At 36.8% G+C, this 21,586-nt stretch overlaps 1 protein-coding gene across 1 annotated transcript; it reads right to left on the bottom strand.

The window, feature by feature from the left end:
- Positions 1–6,151: 6,151 nt before the first annotated feature.
- Positions 6,152–19,556, bottom strand: LOC121377814. The gene is made up of 5 exons (XM_041505913.1): positions 19,478–19,556; positions 17,385–17,540; positions 9,659–9,798; positions 9,218–9,333; positions 6,152–7,793 (listed from the first exon to the last, which is right to left on the bottom strand). Exons 1-5 carry the CDS (start codon positions 19,554–19,556, stop codon positions 6,152–6,154), a joined length of 2,133 nt encoding a protein of 710 aa, XP_041361847.1.
- Positions 19,557–21,586: the final 2,030 nt, after the last annotated feature.

Here is a 21,586-nt window from a genome sequence, read left to right as displayed (position 1 = left end):
ACACTTTTGAAACCCCACCTCTCAAGTGCAGAGAGACACGTGATTGGTCAGCATTTGTTCACGCCTATTCTTAAACTCAGACAAAAAGGTCAAATAAGTAATACTTTGATTGTATAACATTAACAAAGAAACAGTGTTCCTTATCTGTAGAATGGCAACGATTGGCCCTTGAACAATTGAATAACGATAAGGCGGAGAATGGGATGGGATGACGGCGGGTTATCATCGGCTGTGTACGAAACGTTATGCAGGCACCATCTCAAGCACGTTGTTTAAATACATGTATATATTTCCACCAAGAGGATTCGATCCTTTGATCCAAGCAGCTCGTGCGAGTCTTCCACCGATTGAGCTACATGCCGCCTCCTCTTTAACAGATGATTTGTTCTATTTAGAGACATTTCCAGTCATCGTGAACGTTATTATTTTAAAAATTATTTTAGTTTGATTTGTGGCAAGAAAAAAGTAAAAGTCTTTGGCAAATAACAAAAAAACAAAAAAACATTCTTTTTGTATGCAATTTAGAGAAACATCAGCTCACAAATAAATAGCGTCCAAAACACTTGTATTTCCTTCTATGTCAAACTAAACTGAAATAATTTAACAAAAAAAAGAAAGAAAAAAAGCCCGAAACATTTGTGTAGGAGGATGGGACGGAATATAACCAACCGGCCATCTAACTCACTGTCAATAGCTGCAAGAGTACAACTGTAAACGAGCATTCTGTATATTTCTTCTAAAGTAACAAAATTAAGCTACTTCAATTTTCTAGCTAGAATCAAATACGAGTATTTGCGATTGTATTAGATGCTTATACCCCGTTTATAAGCAGTCTGAGCCAAACTTCTTTATCAAATCAGGCAACGTCAAACGTCCTTATCGAATGAGGCAACGTCATATAGGGGCGTGGTACAAATCATTTGTCTCATAAACTTACAATTATGAAACTGTATACACCACCCTTTCACTAGCGTAATGAATATTTCATGATAAACTGTGTATAAAATGAACATTAATCAATAGAGATACTGATGATTTAATTACAAATGCAAACATAATATTGAAATGCCCATAAACAAATTACCTAAAGATGATAGCACTTTTATTTCCAGTTTACTGTTGCACAAAACAATTTTCGTTTGCTGCAGCTCATATTGGTGTCTATAAAACAATTTATTTTGAGCTTTGTTATAATTATTATAATGATTTTAATCAATACCATTGTCGTATCGTCACATCGTGACCTTTTGAAACCGTTCAAATATAATGGTAGACACGTCGAAATCAATCAACAATAGCTCTTTGTTTGATACATATTGAAGTTGGACTCCCAACAGATAAAAACATATATATGTGTGCCTCAGTGTGGGCACTGTCAGTGTACTCTGACTGTGCACCACATTTTAGTGGAGTGTACTCATCTTAAGGAAACTTTAATATATATTTTCATTCAAACAAATGTGATGAAATCCTTTCAATTTCATCTAGAAGTTTTATTGCAATTTCTTCGAGATACTGACTTTTATTCTAAATTTTAATTTGACTCATCTGTGATATTTGTATTTTTGCTTAGTTCTTTACACTGTGTTTTAATGTAATTGCTGTATTTTCATATTGATGTTGATCACCACTTACGTTTTGCATTTACCATACTTTGACACCCAATAGCTGAAGTAGTTTTCATGGACGGGTGTCGTTAAACATCTATTATATTCTTAGCAGCAGCCCGGGGTGTTTTGGCTACTGATATCTCACTCGGACTACCAGTTGTTTAAACCTGGTAATCCGAAAAGCTACTAAATGTTTGGCATGTCCAGTCACTCCACAATCAACGAGACGTTTAATTCACCGGAGTCTGAAATTCCACATTTCATGTGCACGCTCTCTGCTGCCTGTAGTCGCTGTAATAGTGTTAATTGCGCGCCTAGTCTGACCCACAGTTGGCGATTGCTCAATATGATTTAATGAAATAAAGGATTATATTTGCCAGTAGTAGCCGTAAAAATTTTGTTTGACATAGGTGACACATATTTTGATGTAATTTGATGATAATACTTTGCCGGTAGAACAACGGACCGTGTTGTTGATTGTCATAAAATAAATGTCTTCAATGAATGACAATCTCATTGCTCTCAAGGATTTCCATGGCCCGTACGAACCCTATTATATCTGACCACTAAATTACTGATGATAATACTTTGCCGGTTCAACGCCCCTGCCGCCTGCCGCCATCTAGTTTTAGAAATGGGGTCACAGCAGTGCACGTTGTGGTGCAATATCCTATTGTTCTGTGAATAAAGTGCGCGTCACCCGTACTGACTAGGTCAGAACACTCTATAGTAAATACACGATACCCTTTTAAATCGGATGACAGGTGCTTGCACCTGCGTATTGTATTAATATTGTTTGGCAATGACTTCTTGAATAATTAGTACAAGTGTTATTCCAGTGCATGGTGTGGTGCAGTGTCCAATTATTCTATAAATAAAGTACGCAACACCCCAACTGCATGGCTGGGTCTATTCGGGTCACGCTGTAGTAAATACACGCTACGGGCCGAAACCAGGTCACTGTTGCAGTGTATGTACTTTACTATTTTAGCCAGCTTACCAGTTGAAATCCAACCCGTACAGCGCTATTTAAACAATAATGATGTTTTAGTTTTATATCCTTACGATGTATGATAGTATGTAGTTGTGTCTGAAGTTGTAATACAAACAGTCGTGTGCGAAACAGGGTCTATTGTGATCTGCTGGAATGTGTACATGGGTCTAACTAGGTCACGCTGTGTTGTGCGCTTAACTGACCGCGAGTGTCTCCAATATAAATATTGTCAACATTTCGTTTTTACTTCATTTAATCTAAAACCATGCCCACAGAAGGATGGACACAATATTTATCTGATATTAATTTCAATCCAAAACATCCAGCTTCCTATTCGGGGGTAAATAAATTGTATTATATTGTGAAAAAGGAAGGTAAATTTGACATTAGTTTAAATCATATCAAACAGTGGCTTGCTTCACAAGATGCTTATTCACTTCAGCGAGCGTTACGCTACAAGTTCAAAAGAAACAGGCTTGTGGCCAGTGGGCTGAATGCACGCTGGGATATTGACTTAGCGGATGTGTCTAATCTTGCTTCAGCCAACGACAGTGTGAAATTCCTGCTGATAGCTATCAACGTGTTTACAAGATATCTATGGGTTGAACCCATGAAAAACAAACAACCAGAATCTGTCTTTAAAGCACTGAAGAAAATATTTACCACTGCACCTTTACCAGGGATTATTAGATCAGATAAAGGCCGTGAATTTAATAACAATAAAGTGAAATCATTTTTGAAAGACAAGGGCATAGATTATTACGTCACTCAGAATGAGACCAAAGCTTCATATACCGAGAGAGTGATACGAACTCTGAAGGTTGCTTTGTACAGATATTTTACTTTTAAACAGACTTATCATTACTTGGATATTCTGCAAGATCTAGTGGATGGTTACAATAATAGACCACACAGGTCGTTAAATCAGCGGTCACCTTCAGAAATAGACGAGCAAAATGAAGCTGTTGTATGGAAAGAACAGTACATTGATCCGTTAAAACCAAAGTCAAAACCCAAAAAGAAACTATTTAAATTTAAGGTTGGGGATCAAGTCAGAATTTCTCATTTGAGGTATACTTTTCAACGAGATTATCAAGAAAAATGGTCTGAAAAAATATTTATAATTAAGAGAAAATACTACAGAGATGGCTTTCCTATATATCAACTGAAAGATTATGCAGATGACCCCATTGAAGGTAGCTTCTACGAAAATGAGTTACAGCAAGTCTTCAAAACGGACAATAACATTTGGAAGGTGGAGAAAGTGCTTAAGAGAAGAAAGAGGAGAGGTGAGAAACAGGTGTTTGTTAAGTGGATGGGCTATCCTAAGAAGTTTAACAGCTGGATTCCAGAAGCAAATCTCCAGTTGGTATAAATAATAGCGAGTGTTGTATTTGAGTTAGTTTATACCTGGACATCAAGGGATCAACATCGTGTCCAGATTGTCAGAAAATGTTTTCGAGGAGGGATGCCATGCTCAGACATAGACAGACCAGTCATTCACCACCATCACCACCACCACCACCACCACCACCACCATCACCACCATCAGCACCACCACCACCACCACCACCACCACCACCGCCACCACCAGGAATGCAAGCTCAGCAGGTACCAGATGAAGAACCGTTTTATTTTACTATACCTTCCAATGTCATTTTCGTGGGCCCTAGTGGATGTGGGAAGACAATGTTTATGTATCATATACTTCGGAAAGGACTCATCAAGCCAACACCTAACAACATTGTATGGTGTTACAACGAGTGGCAACCCCTTTATGATACTATTCGTGAGACCATGCCTCAAATTCAGTTTGTGAAAGGTATCCCTTACAACCTGCAGGACGACAACTACTTTGATGCACACAGCAATAATGTTTTAATTCTGGATGATCACATGACCGAGGGCAAGGATGATAAACGTATTTCTCAACTGTTTACTCGTACTTCACATCACAAGAATGTCATTAATTGTTTGCTGTTACAAAATTTGTTTCCGAGAGGCAAGGAGTCACGTGACATTGCTCTGAATTCACATTTTGTGACTCTGTTCAATTCACCCGTGGACAGGCAACAAGTGAACTTGTTTGCAAGAAGAATTTATCCCAACAGTACTGATCGTATTATGTCTGTATATAAGCAGCTGTTCAACAACCTTATGGTAATCTGACTATTGATTTACGACCTTCTACCTCTGATAATGAGAGACTTAAACCTAATGTTATAACTACTAGTGACAGTGTTTCTCAACAACCTATAAAAGAACCATCAATTCGAGAGTCACCTCAGTTGAATAGTAACAGTCCTCCTGTGAACATCAAACACAACAACTTAAACGACGTGACAGAAACTTCTGAAATTGACAGTGAATTTAATTACAGAGATACTGAGGATATTGATACAGTTGTTAACATGCCTTCCTGTGACGAATGCGGTATTTTGTTTGAGAACAACCATGATCTTCAACGTCATGTAAGAACCTGGTGCCCCGAAAATGGGGGTCAACCTTTAAGGAAACGAGCCAAACTGGATGAAGAACCCATCAATACTGATGTAAAAGATTCCAAATTGGATTACAAAGAATGGGAAGCTGCTGGTCTGACAGAGATGTGGAAGTTGACCTTGAAAACTTGTAAAGAAAGCATTCAGGCAAAGAAAGAAACTGATGAAGATCAAGGGAAGTCTGAAAGATGGATTGAAAGGAAGTTACAAAAATGTTGGGAAAAAACTTTCATTGACAGAATGGTTCGAGCCCTACAGTTTGTGACTTATTTCAGTGAAGCACCCTTGTTCAAAACCATACTGTCTAAAGTGAAGAATATGGACCCTGAGACGGACCCAGATGTAATCTCTACCAAGATTGAATTGTGGATGAAACCCAATGTCAAAGATATACTGTCCCAGATAGATTTTTCTGAAGCTGAGGACTTAGTCAATGATCAAGAAGAAGAAAATGAAAATGATACAGATACTGAATAGTTTTGTGTATATGTATATGTAAGATACAGTCAAGAGTTTCCCTTTATCCTTGACACGTATCATAATATATGTATGTTGAGAGAAATAAAATACATTGTAGTAATCAAGCATTTCTCTTGCTATTTATTTATTGTATTAAGTTAAATAAAACAAAACAAAAAAACATTAAACAAGTTAAGTTTATTACAAGAAAAACAAAATCTATTTTATTAATAGGGCACCACATAAAAAGGTTAAATATATGCATACATGAAAATCATTATAAGGTATGAAGTGGTTCTCATTTACAATAGACAATATTATGCACATGTGGTTTATAGCCTAATCAATGATTCCAGGATGGGTACGGTAGTGTCCATGGGCTACAGTATGGATTCCATCTTCAAGGACATAGCGTTTGTCATCGTAGGGAGATAAACTTATCTTGTTAGTAGCTACACTGTAAAGCTGATGATTCACACTCTGAATATTAGTCATGCTATGTCTCAGTTGGGAATGTTCAAACAAACATTTCTTATACATAGTATGTTTCAGGACCTTTTTTATCACAGTTTTACTAACACCTTTAGCTATTTTTTTCTCTTTCCCCTCATACAAAACCAAATACATTTTCGGTCTAAGACTACAAATTCTTCCATGACAGATCCCCCAAGCTCATCCTTCATTTTACCTAACACTTTGGCATTTACAGTAGAGAAGAGAGGGTGAGAGAGATTATAGTTACTTGTGTCAAACAAGTTGGCATGTTTCTGAAAATCAGAATAGATATTTTCTGTTTCTATCTCATAACACAGTGAATCTGTATCCGTGAATAAAAGCTGGACTTTATTACCATACTTTGCTCTCATGAAATCATAGTGAAATTCATACATAACAATTTTAGACATGTCTAGAATTGAACATCCGGCATAGATAGGCTGGTTAAGAACGATAGTGGCTTTCTTAAGATGAACTGCAGCCAAATCAGGGTTAAATATTTTAAAGCCTTCAAATGTGGGTTTAGCACAGAGTTTCTTTAAACGTTTCTTTGAATTGACCAGCTCCACATTCACATGCTTTCTTACATTCATCATGCTTCGACCAAAGCAGGTGTTGTTCATCAACTTAAAAAAAGCTTTTTCAATTTCATTTTTGGACTGATTTCTTTTTTCCGTGTTGAAATCGATATAGGTCTTTAACCATGGAGACTGTCTAAACTGAATCGCTCTATGGATCTTTGTCAACTTTATTCCCTGTCTGAGATAGAATTGTAAGTTTCTGTAATGTAGTACATATTTCTCTTTATCATTGAGGTTTGGAACTAGTTTTCGTACAGGCCGACCTGTAAGACAAAGTTTATCTCTCAGCTGCTGTGAGTGAGAAGAAAGCATAGCATTAGTGACTAGCATAGATTCAGGGGCCAGAGGGTAGTCACTGTGACAGTCATGTAATTCAGTGGGGTATTCAAGACCCACCTCCAAAATATACCCCGTGTTTGAATTCTCTGTCACAGTCATAATGTCAAGACTGTCCAAGTCTTTAACCCACTCGAAATCTCTTCCAGGGAGGTATAGGGACATGTTATGTCCATACAGGTTATTAGCATCCAAATACATAAGATAGGTGGAGGGTTCATTTTCATTAAATGTTTCAAGATAAGGATTGTTAGCTTTGGAAAACTTTTTTGATATCATTGAAATTCCACCTCTTACACCATGCTCTATCATAAGATGCATGTCCAAATCTGTGAGAAGTTCAAGTTCCACACCTCCCATCTTGAGCATGGCATCCCACCCTACACCGGGTAAAGTGAAATAATGAGCACTATCCAAATCATAATAATCTAAGCACATGTTTCTAAAATTTTCAAATACATTTGCCAAGAGAAGAACATCTGTTTTCATGTACAAATCGTGGTACTCTCCCATGGTTTTCAAGTCAAACGTTGTCCACACCTGATGAGCATGCTCATAATCCTCGTCCGAGATATCACTATCAGTTAGACTATTATAAAACTCAGCTTGAGCAGGGAGCTGAGACATGTTAAATTTAGACTCGTCATCCATAAAGTCATAAGGGTATACCCCTTTTCTTAGAAGTAAGCTGATTTTCTGTTCATCTGAAAATTCTTTTGTGAGTTGAGTGAATTTATCACTACCGTCTGCTTCCAAATTAGTAACCAGTGTCTCAAGCGATGCGTTCAAAAACTGAAGTGAGTCTATGAACCGTAAACTGCCAACAGAGAATGATATCTATGTTTCCATGTTGTTGGCTAGACATTTAGTGTGTGCAGGACCCCTATAAACTCCAGTCAAATGATCGTGGTCGCGAACTCGGTCTGACCCTAGCTTTCCTTGACAAATATGACATGTACTAGCGGTTCTAAATGTTCTCTCATCCTCTACTGTCAATTTCAATGGTTCAACGATTTTTAAGATTTCTCCAATATTCTTACTTTCTTCTAATAGATGATCAATGAAATTATTAATAACATTTAGGCCCCTGTATACAACAGCAGGTTTGTAATACGAAGGATCAGAGCTAACAACTTTATAACAGAAGCCAGATGGTTCATGCTTTTGATACTTTGTAGTGGTTGAAAAAGTGGGATCATTCAAACAGCCACTGATTTTTCGCGTAAGAGACTCAAAATCCGCAACAATTATGAATGGTACTCTTAACTGTTTGCGAATACTATTAAACTGAACCCACTTGTTGTCTTCTGTGGGGAGTTTTACTTTCTGAAGACCATATGAATTGCAATATGGTGTATGATCATCTAACAAATCTTGTCTAGTAAAACCATGTAAACAAGAACGACAATAAAATGTTTGATGTCCATGTTTTGTTCTATTTCCCATCAACCTACTGAAATTGCGAATGAGACAAAAGTGTCTCTTTTCCCCCTGGCTGAGTAGCATTAAATCTACCTCAATTGAACATTTGAATGTACTTTTGTGTAAGGGAAATACACCACCATTCTCATCAAATCCAAAGACATTTACTGAAATACTGTTTAGTTTTTCGAATTTTGATAATTGTGATAAGGGAATGGGCATATCAATTCCATCTAAATTTAGTTCAGTTTCATAAGGTTCATATTTATTTACCCTGTTGGCATGCTTGAAAGATAATGGGTGCAGAGCTGCTAAGACAGACCAAATAAAACATTTCTGATCTTCGTTCTGAATGTTCGCTATGGCTTTTTTGTCTGCAAGGACTCTAGGAAGAGGGATATAGCTACTACCAGTCAAAGGAACATATTGAGCTGTATTAACTTCCAAATGTATGATATGATCGATAGCCCATCCACTCCCTTCAGCTTGAAATTCTTGTGATGATGTGTACAATTTTTGAAATCCCTCTGCTAATTGTTTCTCCAATTCAGAGAAATTAGTGGTTAAAAAATTAGTAGTTCTAAGTATAGGTTCTGCCAATATACTTTCATTGTTTTCATCATATTTGATAAATTTCAATTTTAAAGTTAAAAACCACTTCATACCTTTGTTTGCTGTTAAAGAATTATGCAAAATCTGTACAATAATAAATTGTTCATCAGCTAAGAACTGAAGAATGTCAACATCATTTTCTCGGTTGGGTGTCAATGTTGTCGTTGAAATTGCCCCCTCGAGTGCATCTATACGGCCTGCTCCAACCTGGTTTCGTCTTTCTTCGTAGTGTTCACGCCGGTGGATACACCTATCGCACTGGTTGACCCGTTGACTGTAGAACCGCTCGGGTAGTGGTCTATGACATTGGCTGCATTCCCGACCTTTTGTTGAACAACCCTCACAAAAGCGCTTACCGGGAAGTAAACATTTAACGTGACCACACCAATTACACTTAGCTAGCCGGGCTGGTACATCACAAGGGTCGGAGTTTTTGTTGACATTGTTACCAAGAGGTCGTAGGCACCGTCGTTTGGCCTGTTGGTTGTCTTCTGATGATGTCCGTTTTAGTGAGCATTGATGACTGTTATAGTTATTCAGACGGGAAAATGAATGTCCACACTTAACACACTGAAATCGTTCATTCCCATGGACTGTACGGGTGTGTCGTAGGAGGTCTTTGTTCCACTTAACACACCGCTGACATACGTTGCAAACATAGCCGGTTTTTGAAGGTTTATTTTCATTGTTAGAAATCAGTTCTTTAGACAGTAATTCAATGCGTTTAAGATTGACTTCTTGATCATCTTCCAGGGCGTAGTCATGAGCCCACGCTTCAAGTTCTTGTACTGAAGTCACAGTGTTTAAAAATTGCCGTTTATCTGCCATTTAAATAAATAAACACCACGCTCAATGTGTCTCTCTTGCTGTCTGTGAATGAAATGATTTAAAAAATATACAATATACGCTCTTTATATACATATTTTAATAAGTGGTTTAAACCAGTTCAAACTGGATTATATCGGTTCTAATATGCTTAGCCTACATACCAATACATGTAGGTACAGCTATAACGCAATGCAGGTGGTTATCAAAACAGTGACCTGGTTAAGCTTAGCGACCTGGCGTAACACACGTCTGTTTACAGGTCAGTAGTGTTATCAAAACACTTCGTCAATTCGGATGACTTGTTTAAGTTATACCACCTTTAAATGAGTGCATATAAAAAGACGTATAGTTAGTTAGGTATGACATGATTTTTAAATAATTATTTCAACACCATGTTAATATAATAGACATACGGAGACACTCGCGGTCAGTTAAGCGCACAACACAGAGTGACCTAGTTAGACCCATGTACACATTCCAGCAGATCACAATAGACCCTGTTTCGCACACGACTGTTTGTATTACAACTTCATACACAACTACATACTATCATACATCGTAAGAATATAAAACTAAAACAACATTATTGTTTAAATAGCGCTGTACGAGTTGGATTTCAACTGGTAAGCTGGCTAAAATAGTAAAGTACATACACTGCAACAGTGACCTGGTTTCGGCCCGTAGCGTGTATTTACTACAGCGTGACCCGAATAGACCCAGCCATGCAGTTGGGGTGTTGCGTACTTTATTTATAGAATAATTGGACACTGCACCACACCATGCACTGGAATAACACTTGTACTAATTATTCAAGAAGTCATCGCCAAACAATATTAATACAATACGCAGGTGCAAGCACCTGTCATCCGATTTAAAGGGGTATCGTGTATTTACTATAGAGTGTTCTGACCTAGTCAGTACGGAATGAATGAATGTTTGTTTAACGACACCCCAGCACAAAAATACATATCGGCTATTACGGGTGACGCGCACTTTATTCACAGAACAATAGGATATTGCACCACAACGTGCACTGTTGTGACCCCATTTCTAAAACTAGATGGCGGCAGGCGGCAGGGGCGTTGAACCGGCAATGTATTATCATCAGTAATTTAGTGGTCAGATATAATAGGGTTCGTACGGGTCATGGAAATCCTTGAGAGCAATGAGATTGTCATTCATTGATTCTATTTGAAGACATTAATTTTATGACAATCAACAACACGGTCCGTTGTTCTAACGCCTACTTATAACTAACGCCTTGTATGATCAGCCGCCAGCTGAAGTCTAAACTAAACCATAACTGAATCACGGTTTATTTCCTTCTAGGTTACCTACGCAACTTGTCAGATTACTGTTAGAAATTTAATATATATTATTATGTTAAACAAATCTATAAATTGACAAATATTTTCAATGTTAAAAATATTAATCTTTCTTACAAATTAGTTATCATTAAATCTCTCTCGTCGTTTACTATAGCTTTGCAGGATCACCTCGCTCAAAATGACATTTGACCTGTCAGGTGATAACACAAACACACACATGGCGACCCCCTGGCAAGGATAATTGGCTTACGGCATTTACACGTTTATTTTCATCAATAAAAACTGCTATTGTTATGGAAAACAGGCAAGGAGTGTTAAGATTCTTCAAAATGACACCTAGCTATTGAAGATAGTTACAGCCATTTTAAATATTAAAATATGCGATATCGATCTTCAGAATCGCACGAGTAGCACACAGTTCTACACGTCAAAACTGTTTCAATAATATTCTGTAAGGATTCATTACGAAATTAGGCCTTACAAAATTAATAATAATAATAATAATAATAATAATAATAATAATAAACTATTGTGTTTTTAGAATCGTACCAAACAAGTTACTCGGGGTAGAATAGGTTGGTATGTTGGTGGTGGTTGTTAGATTTTTATCAATCCTTTGAGGCAATCCTTAAAACTATTTAGTTTTTTCCATCATTTCCGACCAGTAGTTTCAAATGTAGGTAGGGATTTTTTTTTTAAATAGTTTTATCCATACATGTTTTGACAAGAATAAAATAAATCATTTCCATATAATGCGACACATGAGATATTTCATTCTGTCACATACTAATGTCGTAGTTTTGGATATCGCTTTTTTGTCAGGTTTTAACGCTACCCAAATATAAATAATGAGTGATAGAAAAAAAGTCTACACGATAAGTACATCTAAAAATCTACTTATCCGTTATTTAATGATAAATAAGCAATACCCCAAATTTTGTTTAATGATTTAAACAAAACACTTTATTGTTCATTAAGGGCTATAATGTAGTTTTCATAAGTGTGTATATTTCGTAGTACATTGCTCATAGTTAAAAAAAAACCCACCCTAAAACAACAATAACAATAAATGATTTTGATTTTTTCTATCTTTTTTTACAATTTTTTGTTTTTATTAAAGTTATGGGCTTCCAATTTTTACTGATGTCTACTAGATTTTATAACCTGGTAGCCCAGCAGGCTAATACTGAAAAAGCTTAAGGTCAAGGCCTGTTCTATATATTCACATTACCGGTAATATGACATTATCGCGATTAGCACAAATGTAGTTTGACATCATGTACTTCAGCTAAATCTCATCAAAATGCTACACTCATGTATATAAGTCTTGTTTCCTGTAACCAAGTGACCCATTGACAGCCAAACATAATTAACCTAGTAAACAATGGTAAATATAAAATAGGTTTATGACATGGATAGTATGGGTAAGTTATAGGATAATATACATTTACTCAAAGATTATCAAACAGTGGGTCACAACATATTAACGCAAACAACCAATGAAGCATTTGACACATGTTTATGCTTACATAATGTAAAACCACGTCTGTACAGAACACATCGTCATAATTTTATGGTAATAGTGTCAAAGACGGACTATATTATGACCCTGACATCGCTTTGTTATTCTTCACGCCCCTTGATTCAAGAATAATCTCTGTCTCCGACTCGGACCTTTCTCGAGCCCACGACATTTCCTCACCACGAGCGAGAATTGCAAAGATAGCAGCACCGGTCATGGAAATTCCAGCAGTAATGAAAAACACAATCCGCCACTGTCAAATTAAAAAAAAAAAAAATATAGGAAAATACCTTAATATAGCGTAGGCACGTGTGTAACGCCTTGCATTTTTTTTTCTGTTAAAATACATTTGCATTTTATTGTGTATCTTTGAGTTGTAAAGATTTAACAAAAGTGAGTGGAACTTTATTGAAGCATTTTCAAGCACGTTTCCTTAAATGTCAATAAACCTAGTGCCGTGACCTCGATTAATTTACATCTAATATGTAAGAAATAGCACATACTTTGATAGCACTGAACATTTAAATACTTTATTTTGAATAGTTTTTTATCCATAAACAATAAAGCTCCATTGTCATACCATATTATATATTGCTTCAATGACATTAAAATGGAACTAAATAAATATAGTTTAAACATCGAGGAATAAACTTGCATTATGATTGGTAAGGACACCGACAACAATAGGCGCTAAGAATCCAGAAATAGTTGAGAAGGTATTAGTGATTCCGAAAAGAACCCCTGAAATGAACGGGAAAAAGAATAACAAAAACGAGATAAAACATAATAATAAAATAATAATAACAAATTAACACACAAATAGAAAACAAACAAAAAACCAAAACAAGAAAATAACCAAACAAACTAAAATACGAAATCAAGTAACAAAAATACCCACCCCCACCCACACCCCCCCCAAAAAAAAGGAAAAAAAGAAGAAGAAGAAGAAAAGAAAATAACATACAAATAAATAAAATTATAAATAATAAGAATGATAAAAATGAAATAAAATAAAATAATAATAAGAGTAAATAAATAAATAAAATAAGTAAATAAATACAAAACATAATAAAGATATACATTAAAAAGGCATATATCTATATATATATATATATATATATATATATATATATATATATATATATATATATATATATATGTGTGTGTGTGTGTGTGTGTGTGTGTGTGTGTGTGTGTGTGTGCGTGCGTGCGTGCGTGCGTGCGTGTGTGTGTGTGTTATCAATCTGTGCATATAAAAGATCCTTTGATATTGGTGTAACATGCAGTTGGTTTTCTCTCTAAGATAATATGTCAAAATTACCAAAAGTTTGACATCCATTAGTCGATGATTAAGAAATCAATGTGCTCTAATAGTGCCTTTAAGCAAAACAAATTGTTTTGACAATTCAAATTGTCATAGACATTTATGATTATGGTGATGATTATTATTATTATTATTTGTAGTATTATTCTTAGTATTAGTATTAGTACTGGTATTGGTATTGGTATTAGTATTAGTATTAGTATTAGTATTAGTATTCTAGGAGGGGGGGGGGGGGATTAATGTGAATGAATCTAACAATGTCCATTCTTGTAGAGGGCAGGCTGGATTTTACCGGATTTAAACGAAAATGCCTAACTCTTGAAAATAACATTTATTAATATTAACATTATTACAAAACAGATATATATATATACCAGTATATATATATATATATATATATATATATATATATATATATATATATATATATATATATATATATATATATATATATATATATATACTGGTATATATATATATCTGTTTTGTAATATGTGTGTGTGTGTGTGTGTGTGTGTGTGTGTGTGTGTGTGTGTGTGTGTTATTACCAGAGTGTGTTTCGGTATCGTCAATATCATATATTAGGAATAGAAATTGTATTATGCGAGCCTCTGGCGAACATAATACCTTATTTTTATTCCTAATATATGATATTGACGATACCGAAATAGACTTAAACGATTGTTTTTAACATATTCCCCAAATAAAATAATAAAAGATGAAGAACATGCAGGAAATTTATTTGATATAAATTGATACTAGACACAACACCAGAAACCTATGCATGTTAGCAACATGACATTACTTCTTTAATCTGAATGGCGTCAGACATATGGTTAAGGACCTCACAGATACTGAGAGGAAACCCGCTGTTGCCACTTTATGGTCTACTCTTTTCGATCACTTCATGTTGTGACTTACCATAGTTTGTCACCCAATAGCCGATGTATTTTTCGTGCTGGGGTGTCGTTAAACATTAGTTCATTCATTCATTTACTATTTTCGATTAGTAACAAGGGATATTTATATACCGGCACTGGACCTCGAGATATGTTGGATACTCGAGTTTGCAGAGGTCGAGGTAACGAAGTTTGACTATATATATATATATATATATATATATATACTCTTCAAAAGAAGAAACGCAAAACCACATTGTCGTAACATTTGGAGAATTGATTTAATTATTGAATGGTGAGTCCGATAATTACCAAATGTTGCAGGATTGTTCACAATTCACTCTAGTCCATTGTGAGTAAGTGATAGGACACACCACCAAGGTGAAGGTCATCTGGAGTCAATACCGGGTGTGGCCTCCGCGTGTGTTGACAACTGCCTGGCACCGCCTGCCCATTGAAGCAACCAGAGTACGGATGACGTCCCGGGGGATGGTGGCCCACTCGGCCTGCAAGGCTGCTGCCAGCTCGGGCAGGGTCTGGGGCTGTGGTTGTCGCTGTCGGAGGCGTCGGTCCAACTCGTCCCATAGATGCTCAATTGGGTTCAAATCCGGTGATATCGATGGCCAAGGAAGGACATTAATGTTGTTGTTCTGTAGGAAAGCCGTTGTGAGACGTGCTGTGTGAGGCCTGGCGTTGTCATGTTGGAACACTGCGTTGGCGTTGGCCATAACTGGAACGATGTGTGGCCGGAGGATCTGGTCAATGTAGCCCTGTGCATTCAGGTTGCCCTGCACGTGGACCAGGTCAGTTCTGCCAGTGTGTGAGATGGCTGCCCACACCATGACACTACCCCCGCCGAATCTGTCCACTTCCTGCACGCAGTTTGCCGCATAACGTTCACCACGACGCCTATACACGCGACATCTTCCATCATGACGTCGGAGCAGAAATCGGGACTCGTCACTGAACCACACCTCTCTCCATCGCAGTTGAGGCCATTGTCGATGAATCTGGCACCACTGCAGTCGGAGTCGACGGTGTTGTGGTGTTAAGATGACACCTCGAACTGGACGTCTGGCACGAATTCCTACCTCACGTAGGCGGTTCCGTACGGTCTGGTCGGATATCCTGCGCATACCTGGTATTGCTGCGGCTGTGGAGGTGGCAGTAGTCAATCGTTCCCGAAGGTGGCGTACCCGGATGTAGCGGTCCTGCCCGGGGGTAGTGACCCGTGGTCGACCGGATCTAGGGAGGTCACGTGTTGATCCATGTTGCTGGTAACGGTCCCACAGTCTGGAGATGGTGCTTGGGGACACATGGAATGCCCTGGCAACGGCCGTTCTGGATTCGCCTGCGTCTAGTCGGCCGATGGCATTGTTTCTCTGCGGTTCACCGAGACGTGGCATGTCCTGGATTGTCAACTGTCGGCCAGATACAGAGGCCTGGCAAGCGAACACCCTGCACTTTTATACTGTCGGTGTTCATGTTGCACGTGCAGACAACGCACGTGCAGTGGTGACATGGTTTGCACGTGGCTGCGTTTTTGCGAATATTCACATTTTGGAACTTTATTGTACAGTAGCTGCGTTTTATCGAATGTAACCGTGGGAATGTGTTTGGGACATGCAATGACCTTATATTCACAAAGCATGAACTGGTAGGAAACATAAAATCGGAGTTATAACCCATTTGTACCCTTTTGCGTTTCTTTTTTTGAAGAGTATATATATATATATATATATATATATATATATATATATATATATATATATATATATATATATATATACAATGTATATTAATATATGTCATATATGACCGTATCCCGTTGTTTATTATTTGTTTTGTTTTGTTTTTTTTTCTTTTTTTTAAGGAAAATGGATTTATGTGCCCTATATAAAATTAACAAAGTGCGTTCGCATGCTTAATAACGAAAATGTCACCACGTTTCGGATTTCTTTTGACCATTAGGTTAGTCACCCTCAGTCTGCAGTATACCTATACAGATGCATCTACCTACATACTATGCAATGTTTTTATGACGGTGCATACAATTTCATCATGGCAGGTAAAACCTGAATATTACAAAAACGCTGGAACAAGTTTCGTATAAGAGTATACTAGTAGTAGTTTCAATATGTATATTAGTTTGGTTTTATTTTGTTATTATATGCCAAATATGGGGGGTATCCTGTGGCTTATTTTTTGTTTTGTTTTCTTCTTTTTGTTATCAGTTTGTAGGAAAATGTGTTTTATGTGCTCTATATACAAATAAAAATGAAATGTAAAACAAATTGCGTTCGCCTGCTTAACAACGAACATTTCACCACATTCCGGATTTCGTTTGACCATTAGGTTAGTCACTCTCAGTCTGCAGTATACATATACAGATGACTATCATGATGTTCTTATGTTTCATCACTGAGCTAAACTCCAAGATGAAACCCGAAACTATTCGCCAATTTTGACAGACCTGCAAATTTTGGTGCAATATCAAGATGGTTGATGTGTGGCCCTGCCATTGTAATCCCACAACTTCCAACAGCCAAAGACAACAGAACAACTGCAATGATGTGATTGCAAGCAGTGTAGCCAGCACCCACTATAAATACTGCTGACAAAAGAAGTCCTGAAAAATAAAAATAAACTGAATAAAGTTTTGTTTCATTTTCTGTTTGTTTTGTTGTTTTGATTTGTTTGGGGTTTGTGGTTTTAGTTTATTTATTTTTTGTTTGTTTATTGATGGGTTTTTTTGTGTGGTGTGTGTGTGTTTTGTTTGTTGTTGCTGTTGTTGTTGTTGTTGTTGTTTTTTCCAACATTTCATATATGGCCCACGTTATATACTATAATCAAAGACACATAGTAGACACTGTATTGTGGAGTTGGCTTTTTTTGTTCAGCAAAATGCAATCCGCCAGAAGCTAAAGCATACTAAACCTCGATTTTATGCGATGATGTCCAATAACCTAGCATTCTTACACTTCAGGAAATGACCTTAATACAAACTGTTAAACAGTGGGACGAGCCTTCAAAATTATTTACACGCAGGATCGAACCACCTCGATGGATCGATTCAACTGATTTTTTGTTTATGTTGCAACCAATGCATCACAAAAGGTCAAAGGCCGCGGTATGTGATTTCCTGTCTGTAGGAAACTGCATGTAAAAGAGCCCTTGGTATTTTAGAAAACAATGTAGTGGGTTTCATCTGATGACTACATTTCAGAATTACCAAATATTTGACATCTAGTAGCCGATAATTAAACAATGTGTTTTTGTGGTGTTGTTAAACAAAACAAACTTGTTTTCTTTATTACAAAAATCCATGGTTATATGTGACGTTGTATGCTATTTATAGTGTGTTATGGCAATATAATTTATAAAGTGTCCACTTGAATAAATTAACAATCAATCACATTCTAGTATTACAAAGATAATAATCTACCTGTAGTGCAAAATATTTTCCTTGTGTTTTGTGTTGTCAGGTATCCGTTTGATCGCAAGAAATCAGCAAACCAGCTTGAAAGCACTTGCATAAACCACACCACCAGATACGGTAACCCAGAGAGAAAACCATTCTACATCGAAACCAAAGACAGGCATAAATAGTTTAAAATACAAATACAATATTTAAATGAGATGCTGGAAGCATTGTGAAAGAAAGTATAAACCAGCGAATTACCAACCGTAAAAACGTCCCAGTATGCGGTAGGTATGCTGATGGCAGTAGCTTTCAAATGTATTATGCCAAAACAGACAAAATATTTACAAAGTCCAATCAATATTATAAACATCAGCAAAATATTTAATGAATTCTTTCTAAATAGGCATTTGAGCAATTGTGCAAATTCGGGAAATAGACGTTTATAACTCGTTCCAAATTAAGCATTTTCATTTAACACAATTAAACAGCTACATTCAATCATTTCTTAAATATCATATGATAAAAATATGTTTGTAGTCGTCGTTAACATGGTCTCTTTTTGAACACTTAGCTTCTGGGATCTTGACATGATAGTCATTTACTGATGATTAAATCATAACCCACTAGGACGTCCATGCCGTAAAGAACCAATATTCCACAAATTCAGTACCATCATGGTATATAGGATCGGTAGTCCACACTATTTGATGTTGATATTCTTTCTCCCGTTTACATCGATCAATTAACCAATGTCTTTAGTCTATACATAGATTGTGAACATAATATCCAATTGGGATCACTGAACTGATGTGACGAATTTACCAACATACAGATTTCATGTCAAACTTGAGTATGTTCTTCATGTAGGTCGGTAGGCAGGTCATGGTCAGGTATAACAACCAGTTGTTTGCAAAATGGCCGGCGGCGATACCCCACAAGGCTGGACATGTTAGTATCTTCTTCCACGGTGTAGGTATATGCTGAAAGGAAAAAACTGAAATGCCACAACACAAAATCAGTTTAATAGATGACCGTTTATTTTAAATATATTAAGCCCATTTTTGACATGTCAAGGACTACAGAGCTCTATACCATTAGCTAATACGTTCTACATGTATATACAGACAATACCTCTCTTTTACCAATGGAGTCCTCAATATATTGTTGTTCTGCTTTTGTTATTGCTGGATGATCGGCTGGAGTCTCGTGAATTATCCACATCCAAACCACAAACCACAGTAAACCTAAGGCCCCTAAAACATAGTTCACAGAATATATTATTAGAATGAATGAATGAATGTTTAACGACACCCCAGCACGAAAAATACATCGGCTATTGAGTGTCAAACTGTGGTAATGGAACAACAATGTGATGATCAACTGCAATATACAAATTCAAGTGTCAAATAAAACACAGTGTAAAGAACTGTGCAAAAATACAAATATCACAGATAGATCAAATTACAATTTGGAATAAAAGTCAGTATCACGTAAAAATAGTAAAACTAATTCTGGATGGAATCAAAATGATTCCATCACATTTGTTTGTCAAAATATATATTGTCTTGTTTCTTTGAGATGAGGACACTCCACCAAAACGTGGCGTACCGTCAGAGTACACTGATAGTGCTCACATTTATGTGGAGGATCCTTCTTCAAAATAAATGAATGGGTCAAGTAAGTATGACCGATGCGAGCACGACACAAGTCTATTTCATCCGTCCTGCACTGTCTATAGGAGGATTGCCACTCTCCCAAGACTGGCTTGATAGCATGAAGCTTGTTCGCAACCGCACCGTCCCAATCACGTTGCCAAGTCGAAAAGATAAATTGGTTGATACTATATTTAAAATCAGTATGAGGCAAATCCAAAGCAGACTTAGCAGCTGAATCTGCCCTTTCATTACTCCTGATGCCAACATGGCTGGGCACCCAACAAAATGCAACATCTTTATTGGCAATAGTTAAAAAGACACACTTTTGTATCACCATCACAATTAAGGTATGGTCCAGCTTCACATTGTGCAAAGCTTGGAGACACGAAAGTGAGTCAGTAAAAATTATAAATGTGGATGCAATCGAATCCTTGATTTCTTCTAAGGCTTTAATGACTGCCCAAACGTAACCACTAAAGATCGAGTTAGGTCTCATGGAAAATAGTGTGTCTGATGGAAAAACTGTAACACGGGAATATAATCAAGGTACTTGTCTTGAATTTCCATGAAAAATTGCTTATACACAACAGCATCTGTGTAAGGCAGTGTCATGGAAAATAGTGTGTCTGATGGAAAAACTGTAGCACAGGAATATAATCAAGGTACTTGTCTTGAATTTCCATGAAAAATTGCTTATACACAACAGCATCTGTGTAAGGCAGTGTCATGGAAAATAGTGTGTCTGATGGAAACACTGTAGCACAGGAATATAATCAAGGTACTTGTCTTGAATTTCCATGAAAAATTGCTTATACACAACAGCATCTGTGTCTTGATCTGATCAGTTATTATTTGACATCACTTAGATTCATTCACCAAAACATGCACTAATTGCACACCACGGCTGATGCCAACATGGCTGGGCACCCAACAAAATGCAACATCTTTATTGGCAATAGTTAAAAAGACACACTTTTGTATCACCATCACAATTAAGGTATGGTCCAGCTTCACATTGTGCAAAGCTTGGAGACACGAAAGTGAGTCAGTAAAAATTATAAATGTGGATGCAATCGAATCCTTGATTTCTTCTAAGGCTTTAATGACTGCCCAAACGTAACCACTAAAGATCGAGTTAGGTCTCATGGAAAATAGTGTGTCTGATGGAAAAACTGTAACACAGGAATATAATCAAGGTACTTGTCTTGAATTTCCATGAAAAATTGCTTATACACAACAGCATCTGTGTAAGGCAGTGTCATGGAAAATAGTGTGTCTGATGGAAAAACTGTAGCACAGGAATATAATCAAGGTACTTGTCTCGAATTTCCATGAAAAATTGCATATACACAACAGCATCTGTGTAAGGCAGTGTCATGGAAAATAGTGTGTCTGATGGAAACACTGTAGCACAGGAATATAATCAAGGTACTTGTCTTGAATTTCCATGAAAAATTGCTTATACACAACAGCATCTGTGTCTTGATCTGATCAGTTATTATTTGACATCACTTAGATTCATTCACCAAAACATGCACTAATTGCACACCACGGCAACACTCAAAACACCAATAAAAAATATAACACCTACCAAAC

This window comes from Gigantopelta aegis, chromosome 7 (assembly GCF_016097555.1).
Source record: "Gigantopelta aegis isolate Gae_Host chromosome 7, Gae_host_genome, whole genome shotgun sequence".
In the NCBI taxonomy this organism is placed as follows: domain Eukaryota; kingdom Metazoa; phylum Mollusca; class Gastropoda; order Neomphalida; family Peltospiridae; genus Gigantopelta; species Gigantopelta aegis.
This window is presented reverse-complemented; position numbering and strand designations above follow the sequence as displayed.